Raw genomic sequence first — 22911 nt, 5'->3', positions numbered from 1 at the left:
AACCACAGAAGAATTATATTTAGAAAATAAGCTTCAACTTTTTGAAGATATACTTAAGCTGTCATGTGTTGAGCTTTTACAATTACACTTCTTAGAATAATATAAACTAATGCTGTACCTGTCAAAACTATGAATTATGAAGAAAATACATGTAATCTTTTCCCCTTCTTTTCTTTTTGACAGACTAGGAGCTTTGTCTGTTCGCAGTACTGTCATAATGCGTCTTCACCAATACCGCATGAATTCCTTACCACCCCCATATCCTTATAATTACACAAAGATCCCTGAAGTGGTTCAACTGGAAGTAAGAAACACATTGAATAGAGGCACTACTATATTGTACAGGAAGGAGAAGATGGTGCAGAGTATAATGCTCCATCAATGCTGGTGGTAGCTGAAGGTTATAGTCCATAGTGCTTAGAAAATGTTAAGACAGACAGATACAAAGTTCATGAAATGTAGAAGTTCCATCAACAAGACTAAAAGAGGCAGCGTGGTGTAGTAGTTCGAGAGCTGGGCTAAAATCTGGAAGACCCAGGTTTGAATTTCTCCTCTGCCACAACCGCTTATTGGGCAACCATGGGCCAGTCACACACACTAAGCCTAACCTATCTCACAGGACATCTGTTGTGAAGATAAAATGGAGAAGAGGATGATGATGATGTAAGCTGCTTTGAGGCCCCACTGGGAGAAAGGAGAGGTACAAATGAAGTAAATAAAATAAATAAGGTCGGAATACAAGTACCTCTGTATAATGAACTCCTTCGCGCAGACCACGAGGGTCAACACGAACGTTAATATGTCTACACTGATTCATGAGTTCCAGGTGAGCAGGACACTGAACCCAGGATGCACTTGAAGTTAAAGCTAAATGAAGCTGGAGAGATATCCTTTCAGTATGTTCTGAAACAAGAACATGCAAATTTGGAATTTTAATCCATCAGTTCAACAACAAAAACAGCTACGGAATTATACTTTAGTTTTCTTGCACTGTGCAATGCATTTGTACATAAGCTCATATCAAATCCTCCTCATACATTACATGAAATACATGGAGCAAGTAGCTCCTTTCCCACCTGTATTCTCTGGAAAGAACGGCTCTATGCCAACTCCATGGTCTGAAGGTGCAGTAACCTGTACAGGATCTCTGAGGTAAATTCCACGGTTGTTGCCAACAGTAACTGTGAAACCTATGTTGTTAGTGAATGATGAATTCTGGATGAGGTAGTCATAGGCTTTATCAACCTATTTTTTAAAAAAAGAGATCAGCTCAAAATCTGGAAGTTCATCAAAAGTATTCGTTTGAGCATAATATCATACCTGTATGGAATCAGCCTCAACTGGCATTCATGATACAGCTTGATAAGAAAGACCACCAACACCTTCTTGTCTTTTGGAAGTATTTCTTATTTGAGTCAGTTTTTAGATTGTATAGACTGGGGTTTTTTAAATGGTTACAACTTTGTGGGTTTCTCCCCCATTTTTCATACCATGTTTTTAGAAGAAAGTTTTAAACACGTATTTTAACCTATTCTGAGCAAGAACACCTACATACTCATACCCCTGCTCTTGCCCTCAGCATACAATTGCAAAACTAAGTTTCAGGGTACCATTTTACTCCCTTAGGCCTAGAGATCACTGATATATTCTCTGTTACAATTTCCAGTCAAGTCTGTCTCTATTATAGAAGCTGCTTTATTACATTCTCACAAGGAAGAGCCATCTGGCTTGTTCACTTTAAGGAACAATGTGTGATGAAGCATCATCTACGATGGATTTTAAGTGCAAGTACCTTTTAGGAGCCATACATTCACTGAAAAAGTATTTTATTTAAAAACACAACCAAAGACCCCAGGGCCAATGTTACTGGGAGTACTCACTGGCGGAAGATAACAGGAAAACAGAGAAATCTCCCTGGATTGAGGGATTTCCAAAGTTTCAGCGCCACAACCAAGAAGGGCTTTTTTTCAGGTTGCCACCCGTCTAGCCCCAGGTGGCAGGAGAACCCAAAGCAAGGCCTCTGAAGATGACCGAACAGGTAGGTTCATATGGGAGAAGGCAATCTTTCAAGTATGCTGAACCTAACCCATATAGGGCTTTACAGGTCAAGACTAACACCTTGAATTTCACCTAGAAGCAAACTGGGAGTCAGTGTAGATGGGAGTGATATGCTCCTTACAATCCAGTCCCATCAACGTTCTGGCTGCAGCATTCTGTACCAGCTGCAGGCTCCAGACAGTCTTCCACTGTAGCCCCACACACATTAAACTGCAGTAAACTAATCTAGATATTACCAGGGGATGCACTAGACTAGCCAGATCTTTCCCACCCAGGGAGGGCCACAGCTGTCGCATCAAATGAAACTGGTGAAAGGAACTCTGGCCACCACTGCCACTAGTTTTTCCAACAGTATGCCCAGGTCCAGATGCACCCCTAAGCTATAAACCTCCTCCAGAACAGGAGATTTCTAGGTCAAACACCCCCACCAAAAGCACCTCTATTTTCTCAGGCTTAGGTTTCAGCTTGTTAAACCTCATTCATCCCAAAACTGCCTCCAATTCTCCGTTCATGGTTTCTATAGCCTCTCTGAGATCTGCTGGAAGTGCAAGACAGAGCTGAGTATCAACTGCATATTGGTGACAACTTAGCCCAAGTTTGTGGATGACCTCTCCCAACAGTTTTCTTTTGATACTAAAACATCTTGGGGGGGGGGGAGACAAAAGTTTGCAGGACCCCAAAGGCCAGAGGCTAAGGGGCAGAGCAGCAGTCCTCCAACACCACTATCTGAAACCTTCCTCTAACATAGGACTGAAACCACCTCCTCATCCCAACTCCAATAGCCGGTCCAGAAGGATACCACAACAGATGATATCTAAAGCTGCCTCGATGTTCAGGAGAATCAACAGGGTTACACTCTTCATCTCCCGATGCAGGTCATCCAACAGCGTGACAAGGCTGTTTCAGTCCCATGTTCAGGACTAAAACCTGATTGGAATGGATCCAAACAGTCTGCTTCATTCAGGAATCCCTGAAGTTGCCCAGCCAGCACTAGTTTGCTAACCTTGCTCAAGAATGGACCCATTTGAGACTAGACAATAGTTATTTTTATCTCTCCTGGGTCCAGAGTAGGTTTCTTTAGGAGCAGACACACAGCTGCCCACTTCAAGGCTGGGGAGATCACACCTTCTCTCAAAGAGGAATTTACTGTCTCCCATGTAAGTCCGCCATCACACCCCAGCAGATTTAAGCAACCAGGAAGGGCAAGGGTCATACAAGCTGGTGGTAGGTCTCAAATATCCAAGAATCCCGTCCAAGTGGGGAGTAAACAAAATAAATCCTATATATTCCATCTATGGTTTTCAGGATTTAAACGCTGCCTCTGACAAGAGGTATAGTGCAATGCTATATTGCTACAAACAAAACTTTTTTTTTCAAATCCTGCTTACAAGGAAGCTACTTCCACCCACATGATAAAACAAGCTGTTATCAAAGCCAAACCAGTACAGCAAATTCACATGATCATATGCATTTCAGGCATCTTGTGTAGAGCACAGTTTAAATTCAGTATTTTGTTTTGCTATTTATTTTGCAATTTCAATACTGAGTAACCGACCTCTAGTTCTAATGAAAGCCAGTTGAAAAAGAAACAAAACAGGAAACAGCAACAAATTAAAACAAGAAGTTTGGAGGTGCAGAGAAAGTGATTCAAGGCACCAAATGATGGATCAGAACGACAGAGATATAGCTATTAATTATAAGCAAACAGAGTTGCTAGCAACATGCCTTCGACGGACACTGTTTTTCAATTTCTTAAGTACCTGAATAATACCATGACCTTGAGCAAACACATGTATGTTTTCCACCTTCACTGCAGTATTTTCAAGTGCTCTCCTGACTGAATGAACAGTATAACGCACATCATTAGCCTTGAGGCCTGCAACAGAAATGAGTGGTTGACGTCACTGAGAGAGATCAGCTCTTTATCAACTTCCCTTAAACCTTATGAAATGCTCCCTTGGCATTGCGATGTAACGTCCCTTTAAAAGGGGCAGTCTCCCAGCACAATGGAGACTGTGCCTATTAAAGGGACATTACATCACAGACATAATGAAGCATAACTTGCTTCTTTCTAGTTTAAAAAAGGTTTACTGTACACATTACCTGAGAGTACCAAAGCAATGCCCCCACATGCATTGGGCGAAGACATAGATGTGCCATTCATGAGCTGTGTTCCTCGTAAAGTCCAGTTAGGAACAGAGGCAATAGCCCCTCCAGGAGCACTGATACTGACTCCTAGAGCTCCATCCGTACTGAGGATTAAAGGATAAGAAGACAAAGTTAATAAAGTAACAAACCCCCAATGACCTCCCAAGCTATTCAGTTTGTTGCCTTTAGAACCAAGAAAGCCGACATTCAGGATCCCCTTCTAACTCCCATTTGGTACCACCTCCAAGTTATTTCCTAAATGTATAAACCAAATCCCCCTCTAATATGTTAATAAATGATCATCTCTGTCAAGTAATAATTCACCACTGTGTGCTTACAAGCCTTTGTTAAGCTGGGAATGCAAGATAACATAGTGCGATATCCCGCCAGTGAGTTCACATCACTTACCTAGGTCCTCGAGACGACCACGTGTACTGATTAGCAGGTAGCTTCTCTCGCAACGAGTACTCAGCAACCATCATTTCAGGCGATACATAAGCACCAACACCTGTAAATTTGGATATGTTTCTAAGATCAAGCTATCTACCATCTGCTACAGTCAGTTCAAGGATCTCTCTTTATAGATTCAAGTCAGAGTTTTGACATTAAAAACTGTCAACAGTTCTGAAAACAGTTCAAGAAGTCTGGTTTAATTTTATACATCAGTTATACGGAGTGGCTTCTTTCTACTTAAGTATTATACTGAACTACATTATATGTTGTTTTGTAGAAAACAGAAGCAACATTACTATTGTTAAATTATCCATGTATTTGGGCCTATGTGATATAGCTACTTCTTGGGCTTTTAAAAATGTGGTACCTACACATAAAACCAAAGGTCATTTGAACCTGGACCTGGCTTTGCTCTCAAATGCTCAGTTAGCAGCTGTGGCCAGGATGGTCGCATTTTATGAGTTATACCTAATATTTTTACTATACGCCCTCCTTTGCAAAAAATTTGTTGAGACAGTCAGCCCTGGAAAACGATGATTCCAATTAGCTGTACGCATTTTGGTTGGGGTTAGTTACAGGGATCATTACACCAAATTTGTCCAGCTACATTAGTTATCAGTTTGCTCCCAGGTGAAACTAAATCTTATCATGACGACTTATAAACAGCTTGACCCAGAGTTAATTAGAGAATCTTTTCTACCATATAAGCCTTCATATTTGTTCAACCTCAGTAGCTTTGCTATAGATCTCACTTTAGAAGGTTGGTCAGGGCAGGACCTTGCCTGCGGCAATGTGACTATAGAATTCACTTTCTCTGAATTACAGCCTCAGTGAATAATTTTAGATGCTAAGTTATGACTTGTGTTCTGCCACATCCTTAGCACTACATGCATCTGGAATAAGCAAGCAGAAGATTTCAGTTTTTTTTATATTATCACTTACATGTAACACATGGTTGTTTTTATTCTGGTTATATTCTGTGGGAGGCCCTCGAGAAAGATTTAGGAATAGTATTTAAAAACATGCACCTTTTAAAGGTTCCTAGCCCCAATTCCATTCCTGAACATGAATTGCAGTTACCTGACTGCAGATGACTGGCTTCTTCCACAGCTCTTGGCAGTTCTGACTATATTGCTTATTGGTAAAGTTTCTCAGTTTGTTCTACCTGGCAGCTAAAACTGATTGTTTGGGGAGGAATTTTGGCATTCAATAGCAAATATGAGATTCTTAATTTCATAAGCACAACAAAAAGATGCATCTGACGAAGAGAACTGTGATTCTCGAAAGCTTATGCTACAATAAAGTTGTTTAGTCTTAAAGGTGCTGCTGGACTCTATTTGATTCTGCTACTACAGACTAACACGGCTAACTCCTCTGCATCTATAAGCACAACAGTATGCCTATACTTCCAGCCGTGGTTAAGGGGGGGGGGGGGAATAACCAGCATTTTAATTAAAATGACTTTCATTCACTACATTCACTATATACAGGTAAGACATCGATCAATGACCAGGTTTCCAATCTCTAAGCTTCTATAAATAGCTACTGTGGTGGGACACTTACAGCTGTGATGAGCCAGGACTGTTTCTCTCAGCAACTGTCCCTACTCCCTGACAGTGCTATTCGCCCCATTAGTTTTAAAAAAACCTTTTCCCCCCTCCCACAACTAGGACAAACAGTACCTCCAAGGGGGCAAGTTAGCCACCCAATTCCTAGCGTGACAGCCATAACCTAAGCCCACACACAAGATTTTAGAGAAGAAACAGGTGATCTGAGAGCAGGATTTACAGAGATTTACGGTTTTAGTTAAGCTTTCTATTAGAAAGATGTATCTTAATAAAAATACTACTTTCTTTTGATCCATATGCAGCTTACTTGCCTATGACACTAGATGTAGTCCCACCAGGGCATCCAACTGTGGATAAGCAAGGTCCATTATTCCCCGCACTTGAAACATAGATTACATTGTGTTTCCAGACGGCTTCATTAATCACTTCACATATTCTCCTTAAAAAAAAAAAAAAGATGCTAGAACGAGGTGGTCCAACAGTTCTATTCTTCCCCCACCTACGAAAAAACACTTGCAGATGACTCCAGTGTGCTCTAGGAGAGGTTGCTGTTTAAGATAGCACGGAAGCTTCAGCTACTTCTGAATGCAGCTGCCTATTTATTGGCTGAAGTGATCATCAATGTATCACACCAGTTTAAAAATACCTATCTTGGTTAACAGTTTCAGGATCCAGTTCAAACTTCTGTTTTTAACTTATACAGCTCTACACAGCCTCGGACCAGGGCACTTAGCTGGCTACCTCCCCCAGACACCAAGGTATGCACCACAGTCTCCTGTCTGTGTTGCTGCTCTACGTGAAGCGAGAAGAATTGTCACAAGAGGGATCCTTCTCTGTTGTCAACCCCCCTGCCCCCCGTCTCCGGAATGTCCCCTCCTCCCTGCCTTCTTTTGGCAGCAGTGAAAATATGCACCTATTTGAACAAGCATTCCGCTATTTTTATTTTCCTTTAGACTTGTGCATACCGCACACTGTAATGATTTTTGCTGCTGACTGTAGCTTTGATGTCAACAACCTTAATTTTGCTGATTATATGAAACAATTTCAGACACACTGTAGAGAGATGTGATATACATACGTTATAAGTAAGTGGACAACTTTAATCTCATATGCTGTGCTGTGGCCTTCCTAAACATCATTTCATAGCTAACTGGCTAACTCTGTAGCTTGTTGCCTATTTCTTTGCACTTGGCTAACTCTGTAGCTTGATGCCTATTTCTTTGCACTTAATGCCATCTACGCAGCCCTGTGGCATCACTACAAAGTGTACAATGGGTAGGAGAGTTTCAGGAAAATGATGCCAGACAACCAGACTGGGTCTATTAATCCAGAAGCATTTGGGAATATAATTAAATCCTGTTCAGCAAGTTGTCCAACACTTAAACATTGTTCAACCCAGAAGTAATTGATTAGAGTAGGAGTTGAACCAAATCTACAACCATGAATCAGCTACTAGATAAAGTTGTACTGTCAAGAAGATTTTGAACTATACACAAATACAAGATTTAAACACGATGTTATTTCCTACACAAAGCATTTCAAGCCAAAGGAGCAGTATTATTAGGTTTTGAATCAGTCCAGTAACAATCCTGTAGGCCCCAAATCCTCAGTTATATGAGTACAGGCTTCCCCCCCCCCCGCACCCACCTCTGGCTAGTTGACATATCTGTCGGGGAGATCCATACCTCTTTGCTACACTTCCTTCTTTAACTTACTATCTCACAACTGCCCTTGATTACCCTATAAATTCCTACCCAAAAGATCCAAAGTGGATACTAAATCTGAAAGATTTGGCCATCCCTGATAAAGAAGAGAGTTATAGTAATAAAAACAGAGTCTACTCACCCAGCATTTGGCCAGTGTGTTGCCTCTCCATAACTATAATTCACAAGGTCACACTTGTATTTTATTGCTTCTATCATCTGTTTAAAAAGGTTAGACTTGATCATTCATCACTTCACTGTGTTCCATGACATCATCTGCTTACAATGAGCCACAATATTGTTAAGACTGACAAGGATTAGAGATTACTGTTAAAGAAGGAGACAAGATCATTTGCCACTACTTGTCTAGAACAGGACACATTTAAAAGTGCTTGTGTGCATTCTCTGTATTTTAAGCTACACAGAAATTCATTACTCAAGTCAGAAATGGCCAGCCAATGGCTCCTACACTGTATCTGCTTCCTGGCCTGTTTTTCTGGGTGCCTCTATTTCACCCAGGAGAGGTGTCAATCAATGGCATGCTTGGCCAGTAACATTCCCAGTTTTCCTCTCCCAGTTCATTGCCATTCTACTTCCAAGGCTTGCTCTCAGCACTGTATGTGTACCCCAACTCCCCTTCACTTCACATGACATCCTAGTGCTATGCAAAGTCACTTCAGATGCATCAATATAAACCAGAATTCTCTGTAGCATCTAACCACACTGCTTCAGCCTGAGGTTCTAGATTCTCCCTGGCCAACACACAGGGTACAAGAAAGTGACAACAAAGCTGATGTATGTAACTCTGTTCCATCCCCCGAGCAGCCTGATTAGCTACTAATCTATCTAATCAGCCAGTACTTACAGCTCTTATGAGGCCAGTGCCTGTCTCCATTGTACTTAGCCTTGTATCACCAATCTTGATTGCAAGAATTTGTGCACCAGGTGCCACTCCATTTCGTTCGGGGTCATCAGGAAAATAGCCAGCAGCTATACTAGCAACATGTGTTCCATGTGCACCTAAAATACAAACGTTCAAAAGAGCTTGACAACCCTGGGGAAGTTTCAGTTTCAGTTTTATTGTTATTACGATCTAGGATCAGAATTCGAGTCAGCATATACAATAATATATAACAAATACATTGATTACATGTCTAAGCATATCTAGGAAACTGAGCAATATATTTAAATACATAAAATTGTTAAATATTGGTTAAAATTTCTTAAGGGAGTTGTGGTAGTCTATCTAATTAAACTAATCAGGGTGCAGAATCTTGCTACCTCAGCAGTGATTTCATTACAGCAAACTGCTAAAAGGATAACAGAATAAAATTAACTGTAAGAGTACATTAATGTTAAGTTTACACATGTCTAAAAATTAAGTACATCAGTGTGCTAAAATGGGTAAAATAGTTAAAACCTTAATTAAAATTTCTAGAGGAAGTAATAATGTTCTGTCTGATTACACCAGCCAAGGCACAGAACCTTGCGGCCTTAGCAGTAATTTCTTTGCAGGAATCAGTTAGAAGGAAGGCAGAATAAGACTGACTTGGTCTGCCTGGGTAGGCAGCAATAACTGGTAAGATATTCTTGGTCCGAATCTCCTGATAGAACTTACAGTATAGAAGGACATGCTCTATTGTCTCTACCTGCCCGGATTGACAGGGGCAGAGGCGATTTGCATATGGAGTATGAGCATATCTCCCCTCCAAGACAGCAGATGGGAGAGCATTAAAACGTGCTAAGGTGAAAGCTCTGCCATGTTTTGGGAACTCCAATGAAAAGAAATAGCTAGGTGGAGTAAAGTTTTGTTTTCTGTTCCCCACTAACGTGACATTTAAGGCCCGTGCTCTATCTACTTGGAGAGAAGTGTCCCACAGTCTCTGTTTGATCATCATTCTGGCTTCTTGATGGCCAAGGTGCATCAGCGCTGTGCTGGAGAAGCCCAGTAGTGACAATTTATGTTCTATTGTTGAGATCCAGCTTGAACGGAAACTGTCTAGGAAAATTAGAGGAGTTAATCCTGAAGGGGGAAATTTTATCTTGAGCCACAAACAGATGGCATGGAACCAGGCCCGGGTTTCCAATGTTACTAATCCAGCCTCTAGCCTGAGCAAAGCATTATGGATGCATCTTGGCACTCCTAATAAGGATCTTAAAAATTTTGATTGGATTACTTCAAGCTTGGAGTGATCTTTGTACAGGGATACCAGAGCACCATACATAAGCTGAGGTATTGTCTTGCCTTGAAAAACCTTCAAGGCATGTGGAATGTAAGCACCTCCTTTTGTATGGAAAAATCTCAAAATGGCTGAGGCTGTTTTATGGGCAGATTCTGTGACCTGAGAGAGATGCGCAGCCCATGAACCTGAGTATTGGAATGCGACTCCCAAACACCTGAATACCTTTACCTGCTCAATCTTATGTCCATCTATTTGCCACCTGTGTAAGGTGGGTCTTTTGCCAAAGACAAGTACTTTGGTTTTGGTAAAATTTATGGTGAGACGTTCATCACTGCAATATGATGCAAGTGCTCGGAGGGCTCTTCTTAGCCCTACTTCGGTATATGACAGGATAACCGTATCATCTGCATATAAGAGTGTAGAGATGGGTCTGTTTGCAATGACTGGAGGGTGGAAATCCGGATTAGATAGGGACTGTGTCATGGAATTGATAAAGAAATTGAACAATAAGGGAGCGAGTATGCAGCCTTGTTTCACACCCCTCTTAACTGGCACCCTATGAGATAAGTGCCCTTGTGGGTTGCATCTTAGTGAGAGTTGGTTATCCTCATAAAAGGCCCTTATAAGGGCCAACAATCTGCGATCTATTCTAGACTGCTCAAGTTTTACCCAGAGTCTGTTGCGCGAGATGCTATCGAACGCCATTTTGTAATCAACAAAAGCTGCGTACAAGGCTCCTGATGGCCTAGCTGTGTATTTCTCTATCAAATGCTGCAAAAGCAGGCACTGGTGCATTGTGGATCGGCCACTTCTAAAGCAACCCTGGGGAAAAGGAAGTGCCCAGTCTGATTTGCCAGTTTATGATTTCTCTTCTGACACTTTACACCTCTCTGAGAACTAAGCTTTCTATGGAGAAAATCTCTCTAAGGAGGAAACTAATCCTTTCATGATTAACATGACAAAGACCTGTAGAAAGTGTTATGTGTAGCTAGTAGAAATTCCTACAGCTTCCCGAAGACAGCTTATGAATTGGATAGTCTTTGGTCTGTGTCTTATGTGCAGACATGCAAATGCTTTTAATGCCACTGGAGGTGCTGGGAGTGGTGGTGGTCAAGCTCCTTATGTTAAGGGGCTTGTGAGCAATCCCCCTGGAAGTCTGGGCATATTTAACTAACTACAAACAATGTGCTGGGGTACTTAAAAGGTGTCTGAACCATTTGTGAAGCCACCTATTAACATACCACCTCATTTATGGAGTGGACTCCTGAAGCCCAGAGTTAAGACAAATTTATTTTAACTGATTAACACAACTGATTTTTTAAAAAATGTTCTCATTGTTAAACATAACCCACTGTAACCTTTCACAGTAGGCCAAGCTATAGATTTATTAATCTAAGAAAATGAAGGTAGCTTGTGTTTTTAGGGAGTTACGCTTACCTCCACTGGTGACAATTGAGAGCAGGTTCCCTTCATCATAAATATTGACAGAGTAATTCAACATCTCTGATGTGCCAAAAGATCCATATTCTTGACCTTCTTTGTAGTTCCGTAAAACAGTACAATTGGACAAGTCACCAGATTCACTTGTATCTATGCAAGCTCTATGGAAGAGAAGAGACCCATCCCCCCCAATTACCAGTTTCCTTTTCCTAGAAGATTTCAGACGTCTGCATCCATCTTCTGCAACTCAGTCACAACGGGGGCTTGCAGGAATCCAAGTTATGCCCCTGTCCCTAGGGACAGAGGCATGTCTGTCCCTGTCCCTAGTACTTTTTCGGACCCCTAGACTGAAATGGCCAATTTTATGGCATGTCCCCAAATGCCCATGCTCCTAATTCGGAAAAAACACAAAAGGTAATAATCACTTCCTTCCACCAATGTGCACTTTGGCTAATGGGCAACACTGCTTGAACAAGCCAATTACAACATACAAGCAATCAGCATTCTGATGAGTTCTTTGAATTGCAACCAAGCAGCAAACTCAAGGGAGGACTCAGCAGTGTTCCCAGACATACCATGCAGTAGTAAAAGAGAATATGTTCATTAGATAAAGCAAAAAAATACACTATAGACTGAAACTAGAGGCCTACACAGTTTGGCTGGTCTATAATCAATAAGCAGACCCCAAAGCTACAGTCCATCCCTAGCCTCGAATCCCAGATTAATTTCCCGTGAGTACTGAAGCCTGACAGAGGGGCAATAAAAGGACTGCCTGGAAACAGGAGGGAAGGAATTGCTGGTTGTTCTTTTGCAACCACAGAGAACATTTAGAAGATGATCCTATGCACGCATGCTCAGATGCATGTCCTCCTAAATCAGGACTTATTCTGCATAGGATTGCAGAGGTTCCACTGAACTTTACAACATACTCCCTAGTAAAAACATTTGTAAGGATGAGCTTCATTGGGAGAAACAGCAAGGTCTTCCTCATCTAGCAAAGAGGAAACATTGAAAGCTGCTCTTTCTGACTGATAGGCACAGCTCATCCCCTTTCATGGCTGTGGCTTTTGTTAGCGCCGAAGAATTTGAAAGGAAGACGGGAGTAAAGCAACCAGGTGAGGTTAAGAGTGAACATGCACTCACTAGCTTCCACTTCCCTTTCCCCATCCAATATACACTGCCGAAAAGTTGACAGAGGAGAATAATGAGAAATCGTTCATTATGCCCAGGCATCCAACATCTCCACTTTTGGGGTACAGAAAAGAATCAGCACCCTCCCGTTTCCTACTTTGTAACATGTAGGGAAGAGGAGGATTTCAACCCTGATTCTTTCACTTTGCACAAAGTACATGGAATGACAAAAGCACACAGCCTCCTCCTGCCTCAGGCATCCTGTACATAATGAAGTTATCATACTTCGGCAGCAAGATGCTTTCTTCATTGGCCCATGCAAAGGCAGAAGCGAGTAGGGCAGAAGTCAATCCTGCTCAAGTGTTCATTATTTATGTCAAGCCTCTACAGTCAAAAGCACACTGCAAGACAGCGTAAAAAAATTACCTCCAGGTTTCACCATCTTGCCACACCAAGCAGTCATAAACAGGACCCGGGTCATTGTATTTTTTCTCAAAGGAATTCAGCAGCTCCACTTGACTCTGAAGCTCTTCCTTCATTAATTTGCTTTCCTGAAAGATGAAGAGCTCCGTAAAGTAGGCTGCACACAGTTGCACAGCCGAGGAGAGCCACACACATGAATTGTTTGCTACACAGGCAAGTACAGGAATAATTGGCATGCAAGTTTTGTAGACAATCTGAAGGCATGGGAAAAATCCCAGTCCATTCCCCCCCTTTCTTGGGAATCCACACTAGATATTCTCCCAATCGCCATCCAGCCTCACTGAGTGGCCCTTCTCCCAGCTTATCTGATGGGAGGGCTGACTAGACTCTGCAGTCTCTTGGCCCCACCATCCCAGCCCAGGGAGGGGCATTTGCTCTGTCCTCTGCCTGGCTCGCCCCTGCTGGTTCTGGGGCTGGCTCCCTTGGCAGCTTGGAGCCTGTGCCTGCCTGGCTTGTGCTCCTGGCAATCTCGTGTGGGCCAGGCTGAGGTGGAGCTGTCTGGGCAGCTGCAGCAGAAGGGTGAGTCTGCCGGGTCGGTACAGGCTGTTCCCTAGATTTGTGCCTGGGCGTTGGCTGCTGCTGGCCTAAGTGTGAAGGATGCCTGGAGGTCTGTAGAGGCACCTGCAACTGAGGTACTGCCAGAGGTGGTGCTGCAGAGCCTGAGGATGGTGCCTGCTGCTGGCTGGGCTGGTGTGGGAGAGGTGTGTGGGCAGGAGGACAGCACCACCGGACAATGTGTGTGCAAAAAATTATCATTAGCTAATGCTGCTGAATATCTTATATACTTCACAGAACACAAAGCATTTGCATTCCGAAAGGCAAGTTATTGTATTGGGAGAGTCCCCCACCCCCCACACCATCAACAATTCTAGTATTTCTACTGGATAACAAATTATTGGAAAAAACATGTGTTTTTTCCCCTATAAAATATTCTCAGTTTTTTCTAGCCCTCCTATTTCTATTGATGCACATCTACATGAGTAGATGGTTTATCCTGAAAGCCTACATTTTTGGAAAGATGCGTATAGCTCATAAAGAAAGGAAACAAGTATCTCCACCACATTGCCTTGATCCGTATGTACATTTAAATGTGCACTGCCATTCTTGCGCGAGTACTCACACATAAGTGGCTTGTTTCCATGCAACTAGAGCTGGTTCAGGGACATACATGTGATGCAGTAAACAGCAAACTGTTCCTTGTGGTGAGAACATAATGCTCTATCACTCCAGTCTTGCCTCATCTACGCTGGCTCCGGATTTGTTTCCAGGTCCAATTCAAGGTGCACCTGTCCATTAAGTAAGACTACAGCTCTAAGGAGAAGACTTACTGTTACTAACTACATGCACCTGGAAACCTTGGGACAACCTGGCACAAAACACCCCTACCTAGTTTGCAGTCAAGCAACACTTATTAAGCGACGGAGCTCTGACTGGCCACTGGCTCATGGATTAGGCCTGAAATGGTGCCTGCTTGGGACTGTTTTTTTGCTCTCTCTCTCATTCTGTTCACTATTTTCCATCAGTATGTGAGAAGTTTGCTTCGTGCCCTGTGCTTCCGGAGTAATAAGAAGTACATGGCATGGACTGGACTTTCTTGAGCCTGTGGTGAGAATATCAGGCAGTGAGAGAAGCAAGGTACCTAGCTTAAGTAATTTTAGTCAGTCCCTAGTCAGCAAACATTAGCTGTCATTTGTTTTATGCTTGTCTGGAGTGGCAACTGCCTGGCATTCGCTCCCTGAAACTTTCTTGAATAAACCTTAAAATATATTTTACCAGCCTGTGTCAAGAGCGCTTACTATCTGTGTGCACATTCACCCAGGACAAACCCGAAGAGTGAAAAGTCTCAACAAATATGCGAGAGCCCTCCAGGAAGCTTCTAGGGGTTCTAAATGGCTGTGGTCAGTGCTTGGGGATGGAAGCAGAGGATCCCTGGTCATGACAATGACTTCAATGAGACAAACAAAATTTGTGGTAGGATATGAGCTTTTGTGAGCCACAGCTCACTTCTTCAGATACAGCTAGCTGTATTCTTCAGAGTCTAGCTGTACCTGAAGAAGTGAGCTGTGGCTCACGAGAGCTCACGCCCTACCACAAATTTTGTTAGTCTCATAGGTGCTACTGAGCCTCTTGCTCTTTTCTACTGCTGCAGACCGACTAACACGGCTACCAGTCTTGATTAAATCTAACATGTTTGGCATGTGGACACTGCGTTTATGTACATGCATCTTCAGCATCCTGTTTATTAGGGAGAAGGAAGTCCTACTATTTTGAACTCTTACTCAATGCATAAACAATTTATATTTTATTTTAAAAGTTCCATCCACTTTTCTGGATAACGTGTACGGGTAGGAGGAACTTTACTTTCAAATATTAAACAGTTCATGACAAAAATCAGAATATAAAATTAAGCATTAATATATGAAGTGAAACACAGTAATACAGCAGCATCTCATAGCAGTCTCTAAAAATTTTCCACTATCTTTCAAAAAGGATTTAAAAATTGAGTCAGACTGCCTCCTTAAGGAGAAAGTCCCAGAGTTCTTGTACCATTAGAGTAGGTTAGCTCATCAAGGAAGAAAGTTAAAGAGAAGAACTTCACCTGTTCATCTGAATAATGTTGAGGAATAGTTGTGTGCATCGTAAGGGAGAAGGTAACCCGCAAGGTAATACTGGGCACAAGCTGTTTAATGCCTCTGTAGGTCAAAAATAGGACCTTGAAGTGTTACTTAAGAAATCAGTGGTAGCAGGTACATGATAGGGGAAATAGATGTAATGCCCTCTGTATGACTAGCAAAGAACAGCCTCCAAGGGTAACTTGATCTTAAGATAATTACCAAAAAATGCACTTGTCATATCCTCATATACCATATGCAACTGGCAGAAGGAACCCTTGACCTGGGGCATCTAGGAGCACAGTTAAAGCAAGGAGTAACCCATACTCAAGATAAAATGAAGTTGAAAAGTTACTAAAACAACTTCATTAGAATTCTTTACTCTATTCAACCTATATCCTGTAATGATTAAAGGGATAAAATATCATTATGACTCTAAGAATACATTTGTACGGAAGCAGACTACAGATTAAGGATTCAAAGTATGTTTAAAAAGAATAACATTTGGTAAAAGGTAACAGTCAACACACAAATACATACTTTTATTACAGAAGACTATGTAATAAGCCATTATGGTAACTACTGAAGAACACTTTAAAATACAATGGTTACTTTAAAGCAGTAACTAGCACTAACCTGCGATGGCGAGTTGTGAGCTGCCTCAAATTCATCTTGTTTCCTACAGGCTTCGGCTAACACCAGCCTGTGAACAGGATCCCAAAGCTTTTCCTTGCGCTCTTTCTAAAACAGGTGATAAAGTGATTCTAAATGTGAATATCCTCATGCTCTCCAGCACAGACAAGTCTCATACCACAAGTCTCACCCCTATGGGAGGAAAAAAGCCCTGCTTGCTTTTAAAATCCCCTTCAAGCCCCTCAACATCCCTTTTTGCTAAGGTCATGCAGAAAGGAAAATGGTGCCACACAAGAGCTTGGAGAACGCTGTCACATTTGCAGCTGCGACCCTCTCTCCGACTACTGGAACAGAGAAAGAGCTTCTGGAACCAAGACTAAGGGACAATAACATAAAGCCATTAGAGAGTAGTGACAAAAGCACTACAGTGATCACAAAGAAATCCCTACAACACATCAAGTGCATAGTCTATTTGTGAACCAAGAATAAAAGAGTTAAGACAAGGCACCATCTCGAAAATAAATATTACCTGTATTCTCTCCTTAAGGGCTTTAGGATAGAAATCATAGCCATTTTTTAAACCAATATGATATTTCCCTGATGGATTTATCCAGTCTGCTGGGATCTGGAAAAAAAAGGTACAATTTAGAAATCCATTATTTTGTCTGCTCCTTTTGTATCAATTAACCATAAACAATTGATTTTAGAGGAGCGGTACTCACTCTGCAGCATTGGGGAGCCACAATCACAATTACCATCAACCAAAAGAACCACATGGCTACTGAGCACCACCTCACCAAATACACGCATACATTTAATAGTTATATTTTGTAATTTGTATTCTATTGTAACTATAACTTTTCAAATTACCAGATTACTTCTGAGAATGTAGAATTGTCTCTCCCCACCACAGCTGAACCTTAATCAGTCCTGGCATACCTGGACTGAGGGGAAGGACTTCCCTCTCTGCCTTCTCGCTGTTCTTTCAGTATGAGAAACAGCAGCTCAGGTAAGAGCACAAGATTGCCAAGGCTCCCAGAGTAGAGCAAGATGGTCAAGAAAGGGGAGTAAAAGCACCAGTATCCCACTTTGGTCAGCTTGTTCTTTGTCTAGGTGGTTGCCTAAGTGACTGTTCTCTCTTCTGGTATGCAGCCGGAGAGCTCTCCTTCCAGAAGCTGCCTTGGTGCTGGGATGAGAGAACAGAGGCTGTGAAAATGGGTGAGGGTTGTTGGTCAGGACAGGCCCTTTATTTCCATCCCAGGGATGTCCTGTAGCCTGCAGCTTACCAGTTCTGCAGTTCCTGCATCAGCAGCTGTTTTAAGGTAGGGAAGGAGGTCACCTGCCTACCAAGGGGCAACAGCCGCGCTCATTTTCCTAAACTATGGGGTGGGTGTCACATTGGGGAACAAAGCCCAGAACAGCCACATGTGCCTCCCAAGCCGCTAAGTATCATTGCTTCAGATATTCTTATGAATGCACATACATTCCAATCCTATGCACTTTCATTTAGAAGCCTGAAGTGCCACGGGGCGCAGTCTGATGTAAGAATTCTACAACTGTAGCCTTAGCATCTTTCTGAAGTGATGCAGAAAATTCAAATTTATATTCTGTACTTGGTTTCAGCAAACACTGCTCACAAATCAATGAGATCAAGGGTATCTATGTAGAACTATTATATTGTTGCAATGTTAGTTCTAGTCTAGCAATGTTATCTTTGTCTCACTGAAGATACTGCTAAATTGTTTTCTCGGTTGCATCCCACTCACCTGATTTTTAATCATCACAAATCTACAAATAAATATCAGCAAAATGAAAGATTTTGAACAGTTCTGTCACTTCTTATCATTCTATTAATACAGATGCAAGTAGTTGGATTTTAAAGCGGAGAATGACACCAAAGAGGTCACAAGATTTAATTCCAAATATCCTTTACCTTCAGTGTTCTTCCTGAAAGGCCAATGATTTCACCATCTTTAGGTTCTAAAACAGTTGAGGTATTTACATCACCACTTCCTGTTGTATCTATTATATCAATTATCTTGGGTTTTCCATCAGTTGTAACCTAAAAAAAAATAAAAGCACAGAAGACTCATCTAACATGACTATGAATGATGTATATTCATGATAAGTCTTGAAAGAAAGCATTTGGGAACTCTTTTGACTGATTTGGGAAGAAAGTAGTCAATGGCTTCATTCAGAGATGACAAATCATGGCTTGTTGCTGTAAGAGCAAGGCTTGGAATTTCTCAGGCTCATAGTTTAATTCTGGTTTGCAGGAAGATATAACCACAATTTGTGGTTCAAATATACAACATATTATGAATTATTGTGAGCCAGAAAGTCTCATTTCCAAGCCACAAATGGCAAAATAGACAGATGGAGCACTTCCAAAGCTTGTTCTCATTTTTAAAAGTATGTGCACGCAGTCGCGTGCGCCATTACATCTGAATGTAGCATGGTTCTGACAGCAAAGTCCAGGTAGTTTCTACGTAGGAGGAAGCTGAGAATAATACTTGAGAATAATGCCCATGATGGATTTCCCCTGGAGTATTAATTAACAGCAAAAATATTTTCCACCTGCACAATTTCCCAAGCATTTCTTAATAATGAGATGGCTACAGATTTGGAACAGGTATTAAATTTAAGAAAGATGGAACAGGAAGTGAGGTAACATTCTGAGAAACAGGCAACGAGGACACTGACACAAACATCAACATCATGAGGACCAGTATCATGGCAGAACAGAGGCAGGCCTTGACAGAAAGGGTAATACCATAACAAAGTTTTCTAAGAGAACAAGAGGATAAAAAGGAGAGATTACTTATTATCAAATGGATAAGGGTGGAAATTGAAGACAGCGCCAAACCTGTCACCATTAGTTACTGATCAGCCCAATAGATGGGTACACATGGTTTATTCTGAAATGTGTAGAATACAAAGCAAGAGTAAAATTATTTATGGAACAGGGACTAAACAACATAAACAACTTGTGCATCATCCCCAATTCCACGTATTTGCACCATATGACCACAATCTATTTTATTTATGCTAAAAATAAATGTTATATAGAGAAGAGAATGATAACTAAGAGGATACCAATCTAAAGTCTAATAGTATTCTAGTTTGACTAGGGAAATTACATCTTGTGTATCAGTAGATAAAAAAAAATATGATAGTAATTTTAATTTTGAGGATAAGGTAAAGGATGGAAAGCTGAGTCAACCTTGAGCTGGCTACCTGAACCCAGCTTCTGCCAGAATCGAACTCAGGTCGTGAGCAGAGCTTGGGCTGCAGTACTGCCGCTTACCACTCTGCGCCATAGGGCTCTTTCCTTCTTTGGTAGCAACAGTATATTTTCACCAAACCTTCACAGCGACCGTTTCCTAATCCTGTCCATTAAGACCCTACTTCCCTCCATAAAAATGTATTTTAGCCAGTCCCAAAGGAATGAATCAAAATCTGGAAGAAGGGAGTTTCATAAATCCATCATTTCCCTCAGAAAACCCAGATGCTTATGAAAAAAAATCACCTGTAATTACAACACACACCAAATCCACCCGCTACACTTGAATAAGAGCTCATTAATTATCTGATAAGGAGCAGGTTTTCCCAAGAGTTAGACTTAACAATACAAAATTACACTACGCCCAACCCATTCTTTTGTTTGCTGAACTGGTGATTTTCACATGCCAGTTTCTTCACCAATGATCTAAAATTTAAGAAAGAAGTGTCCTTGTATTTGGGAACAATTATCACAAAGAAAACTGAATGGGAACACCAAAAGCTTTATTTTTAATTAGATATAACCAAGTTTGTTCTCTATAAAAACAGCAGTCATACCTATGTGCGCAGTCAGCAACACCAGCAGTACACTTCCTATGCAGAGTTACTCCAATTGAAGTCTACTCATTTCAGTGGGCTTCAATTGGAGCAACCCTGTACAGGACCACACCGTAAAAAGCATTAAAAGCAATGGGCTCTAACACTGGGCTCCATCATGAGCACTAGCTTTAATCTGATTTGTCAGGGACAAGAAATGTACTGCACCCGCAATTCACACAGAACAAGGTCTATCCTCTTCCTGCCCATTATAAATTAAGGCGTTCCCTCAAGATGTAATTCTGATTAAAGTTACTAGTGTGTGTGCGTGTGCGTGCGTGCGTGTGTGCGTATGTGATTAAACCCAGATTTTGGAGAACTGCATTTCGTTCTTGCTTGCATTTTGTACAGCTATATCAACTATTTTCATAATGCTACACCTTTTACTGAGAACAATTCTACATGTGTATGAAATTGCTTCCACCCTCAAAGGCAAGGGATCCATGATACTCCTCCTCTCAGACTGCTGCAGGCTCTAAGTTCTTTCACTCTGAATTGTTTCCTCTACAGAGCCCTGCAAATGTTTATAAAATACACAAAGTACAGAATGCTACTCTCCCAATAAACAAACTGGACAAACTTCAGCTTGCCTGACCAAATGCTCTCAGAAATTTCTGATTGTATAGGAACATGTTACTCTTCAACACAAGCAAATGCTCAAAAGCATTTAAGGCACATGTATTAGTAGAAAATTAATGTGCCTTTATAAAAAAAATTTATTTATTTGTTTATTTATATTCCGCCTTTCTCACTGAAACTCAAGGCGGATTACATAGTGTGAGATTAGTACAATTAGTGGCAAGGACAAGGGCAGGTATTTCCATTCAGTTTCAAGAACATTTCCATAAACAATGCCATGGAGTAAAAGAATATAAGCTTACAAAGAATATAAGCTTACAAAGATATAGTATTAGCAAGGATCCAGTATGGGGTTGGGGAACTGCTGAAACAGAACATAATCAATTCTAGGACTTACATTGAACAACAGAAAGCACAGGTAGGATATAGGAGTACATATTTAAAGCAACAGATAATATGTAAGGCAACATAATGGTGAAATCTATGGTTTCTAACTCATTAGCGAAACATCTGGGATCCCTTTCCTACAATACCACCCTCTTAGCTGAGAAAAAAGGCCTTTTTGAATAATTCAGTTTTGCATTGTTTGCAGAAAGCCAGGAGGGTGGGGGCTCTCCTGACCTCCTCAGGCAGGCCGTACCATAGGGTAGGGGCCACCACAGAGAAAGCCCATGTACCTCACATTTTCCTAGTGAAAACAGAAATATTTGCTCAAATTTTTCCTCTCTCTCTACTACTCTCATTCCTGCACTCCTCTTACACACCAAAATACAAATTGTATGCTCCTTGGGCTAAGGGCCTGTGATACTCCTGTGGCACTCAGTACAAGCCACCAGATACATTTGCTAGCCATAAAACCAACAGTAGTCGCTACCAATGCACTCTTTACACAGACCAACTTCAGCCTGAACTGAACAGAACTTGAAGTCACTCTGCATAAAATGACACTGTGAATCTGCTCACCTTTCAGGTTGCCACAAATCAGATAATGTCAGGTGGGCAGCCGTGTTGTAGTACAAGAGTAAGATTCAGGTCCAGTACCACTTTTAAAGAACTACTAGATCTCCAGGGCATGAGCTTTTGAGAATCAAAGTTTCACTTCTAAATGTATCTCAAGAAGGGAGTTTTGACTCTCAAAAGCTTGTATCCTGGAAATCAAAGTGGCCTTTAAGGAGCTAGTACACCAATAAATCTGGTGGAGTTGGACTGCTATTTTTCACTAAGAAGGGCCTTGAGGACTTTTTTTCTCTGACTCCCCCCACTGGCATACCAAATCTGAATACCAGATAAAAATTTCCTCACAATTTAATCTCCAAAACGTTTTAGGCATCTCCCCCTCCCACCCCACATACACTTCATTTCCTTCACCAACTTTTTACACATCTTCCAGGGTCACCGACTACTTTCCACCTCTCATCCTTGATAACCCCAACCTTGCTACCGGCCTCAACAAAACATGAGAATAAAGGAAGCAGATTCATTCCCGCCCCCCCCCCCCCCTTACCTGCATGCCCGGCGCTCCGGGGTCCACCCCTGTGTCTAAGACGGCCAATAAGACTCCCCTTCCGTCATATTCTGGGTAACGGGAGAGGAAGGAGGCAGCGCCGGTTTCCTTCTTGGGCAGAAGCCCTTGGAATGGGAACTGCTCGTCTCCGGCCGCCGCCATGTTAGGAAAACCGAGAGAGAGAGAGGCAGAGGGACGAGCGACGGCACAAGCACGACAGCGACAAGGGCGGGGGGGAGAGAGAGAGGCTCTTCAGATCCAAGTGACGTAACGGCTCTACCAAGCGCAGGAAACAGCGCTACTCTATGAAAAGAACGGGAAAGAGGCTGTGCTTCTCAGGCAGCACAGGCGCATGCGTGTCCCCCCCCCCTTCGCCGTCTCAGCCAATAATAAAACAGGAGCGGCACGCTCTTACAGTAACTCTTCGAACAGCTCACACGCAAGCGCAAACTTGTCCCTCAAGAGGGATAAGAGAGACAGCTCAGCCGAAAACGAAACCGAACGACCTATCCGGGTGCGGCGCGGCCAGGAGCTGAA

The 22911-nt window shown here is 41.9% G+C and overlaps 1 protein-coding gene across 3 annotated transcripts in view; it reads right to left on the bottom strand.

The window, feature by feature from the left end:
• TPP2 (tripeptidyl peptidase 2) overlaps positions 1-22662 on the bottom strand; it is a 48003-nt gene extending 25341 nt beyond the window's left edge. The window contains exons 1-14 of one of the 3 annotated variants that reach the window (XM_054973477.1): positions 22375-22662; positions 18346-18474; positions 16942-17037; positions 16416-16520; positions 13111-13235; positions 11551-11714; positions 8796-8950; positions 8073-8149; positions 6539-6666; positions 4615-4714; positions 4162-4310; positions 3819-3934; positions 1077-1245; positions 746-903 (exon numbers count right to left, since the gene is read on the bottom strand). In XM_054973477.1, the coding sequence (XP_054829452.1) occupies positions 746-903; positions 1077-1245; positions 3819-3934; positions 4162-4310; positions 4615-4714; positions 6539-6666; positions 8073-8149; positions 8796-8950; positions 11551-11714; positions 13111-13235; positions 16416-16520; positions 16942-17037; positions 18346-18474; positions 22375-22536 (1833 nt within the window). In that variant the 5' untranslated portion in view covers positions 22537-22662. The remainder of the gene's footprint in view (positions 1-745; positions 904-1076; positions 1246-3818; positions 3935-4161; positions 4311-4614; positions 4715-6538; positions 6667-8072; positions 8150-8795; positions 8951-11550; positions 11715-13110; positions 13236-16415; positions 16521-16941; positions 17038-18345; positions 18475-22374) is intronic. The other 2 variants (XM_054973474.1, XM_054973475.1) reach the window with 2 other exon arrangements.
• Between the last annotated feature and the right edge of the window lie 249 nt (positions 22663-22911).

Source organism: Eublepharis macularius, chromosome 3, assembly GCF_028583425.1.
Source record: "Eublepharis macularius isolate TG4126 chromosome 3, MPM_Emac_v1.0, whole genome shotgun sequence".
Lineage (NCBI taxonomy): Eukaryota > Metazoa > Chordata > Lepidosauria > Squamata > Eublepharidae > Eublepharis > Eublepharis macularius.
This window is presented reverse-complemented; position numbering and strand designations above follow the sequence as displayed.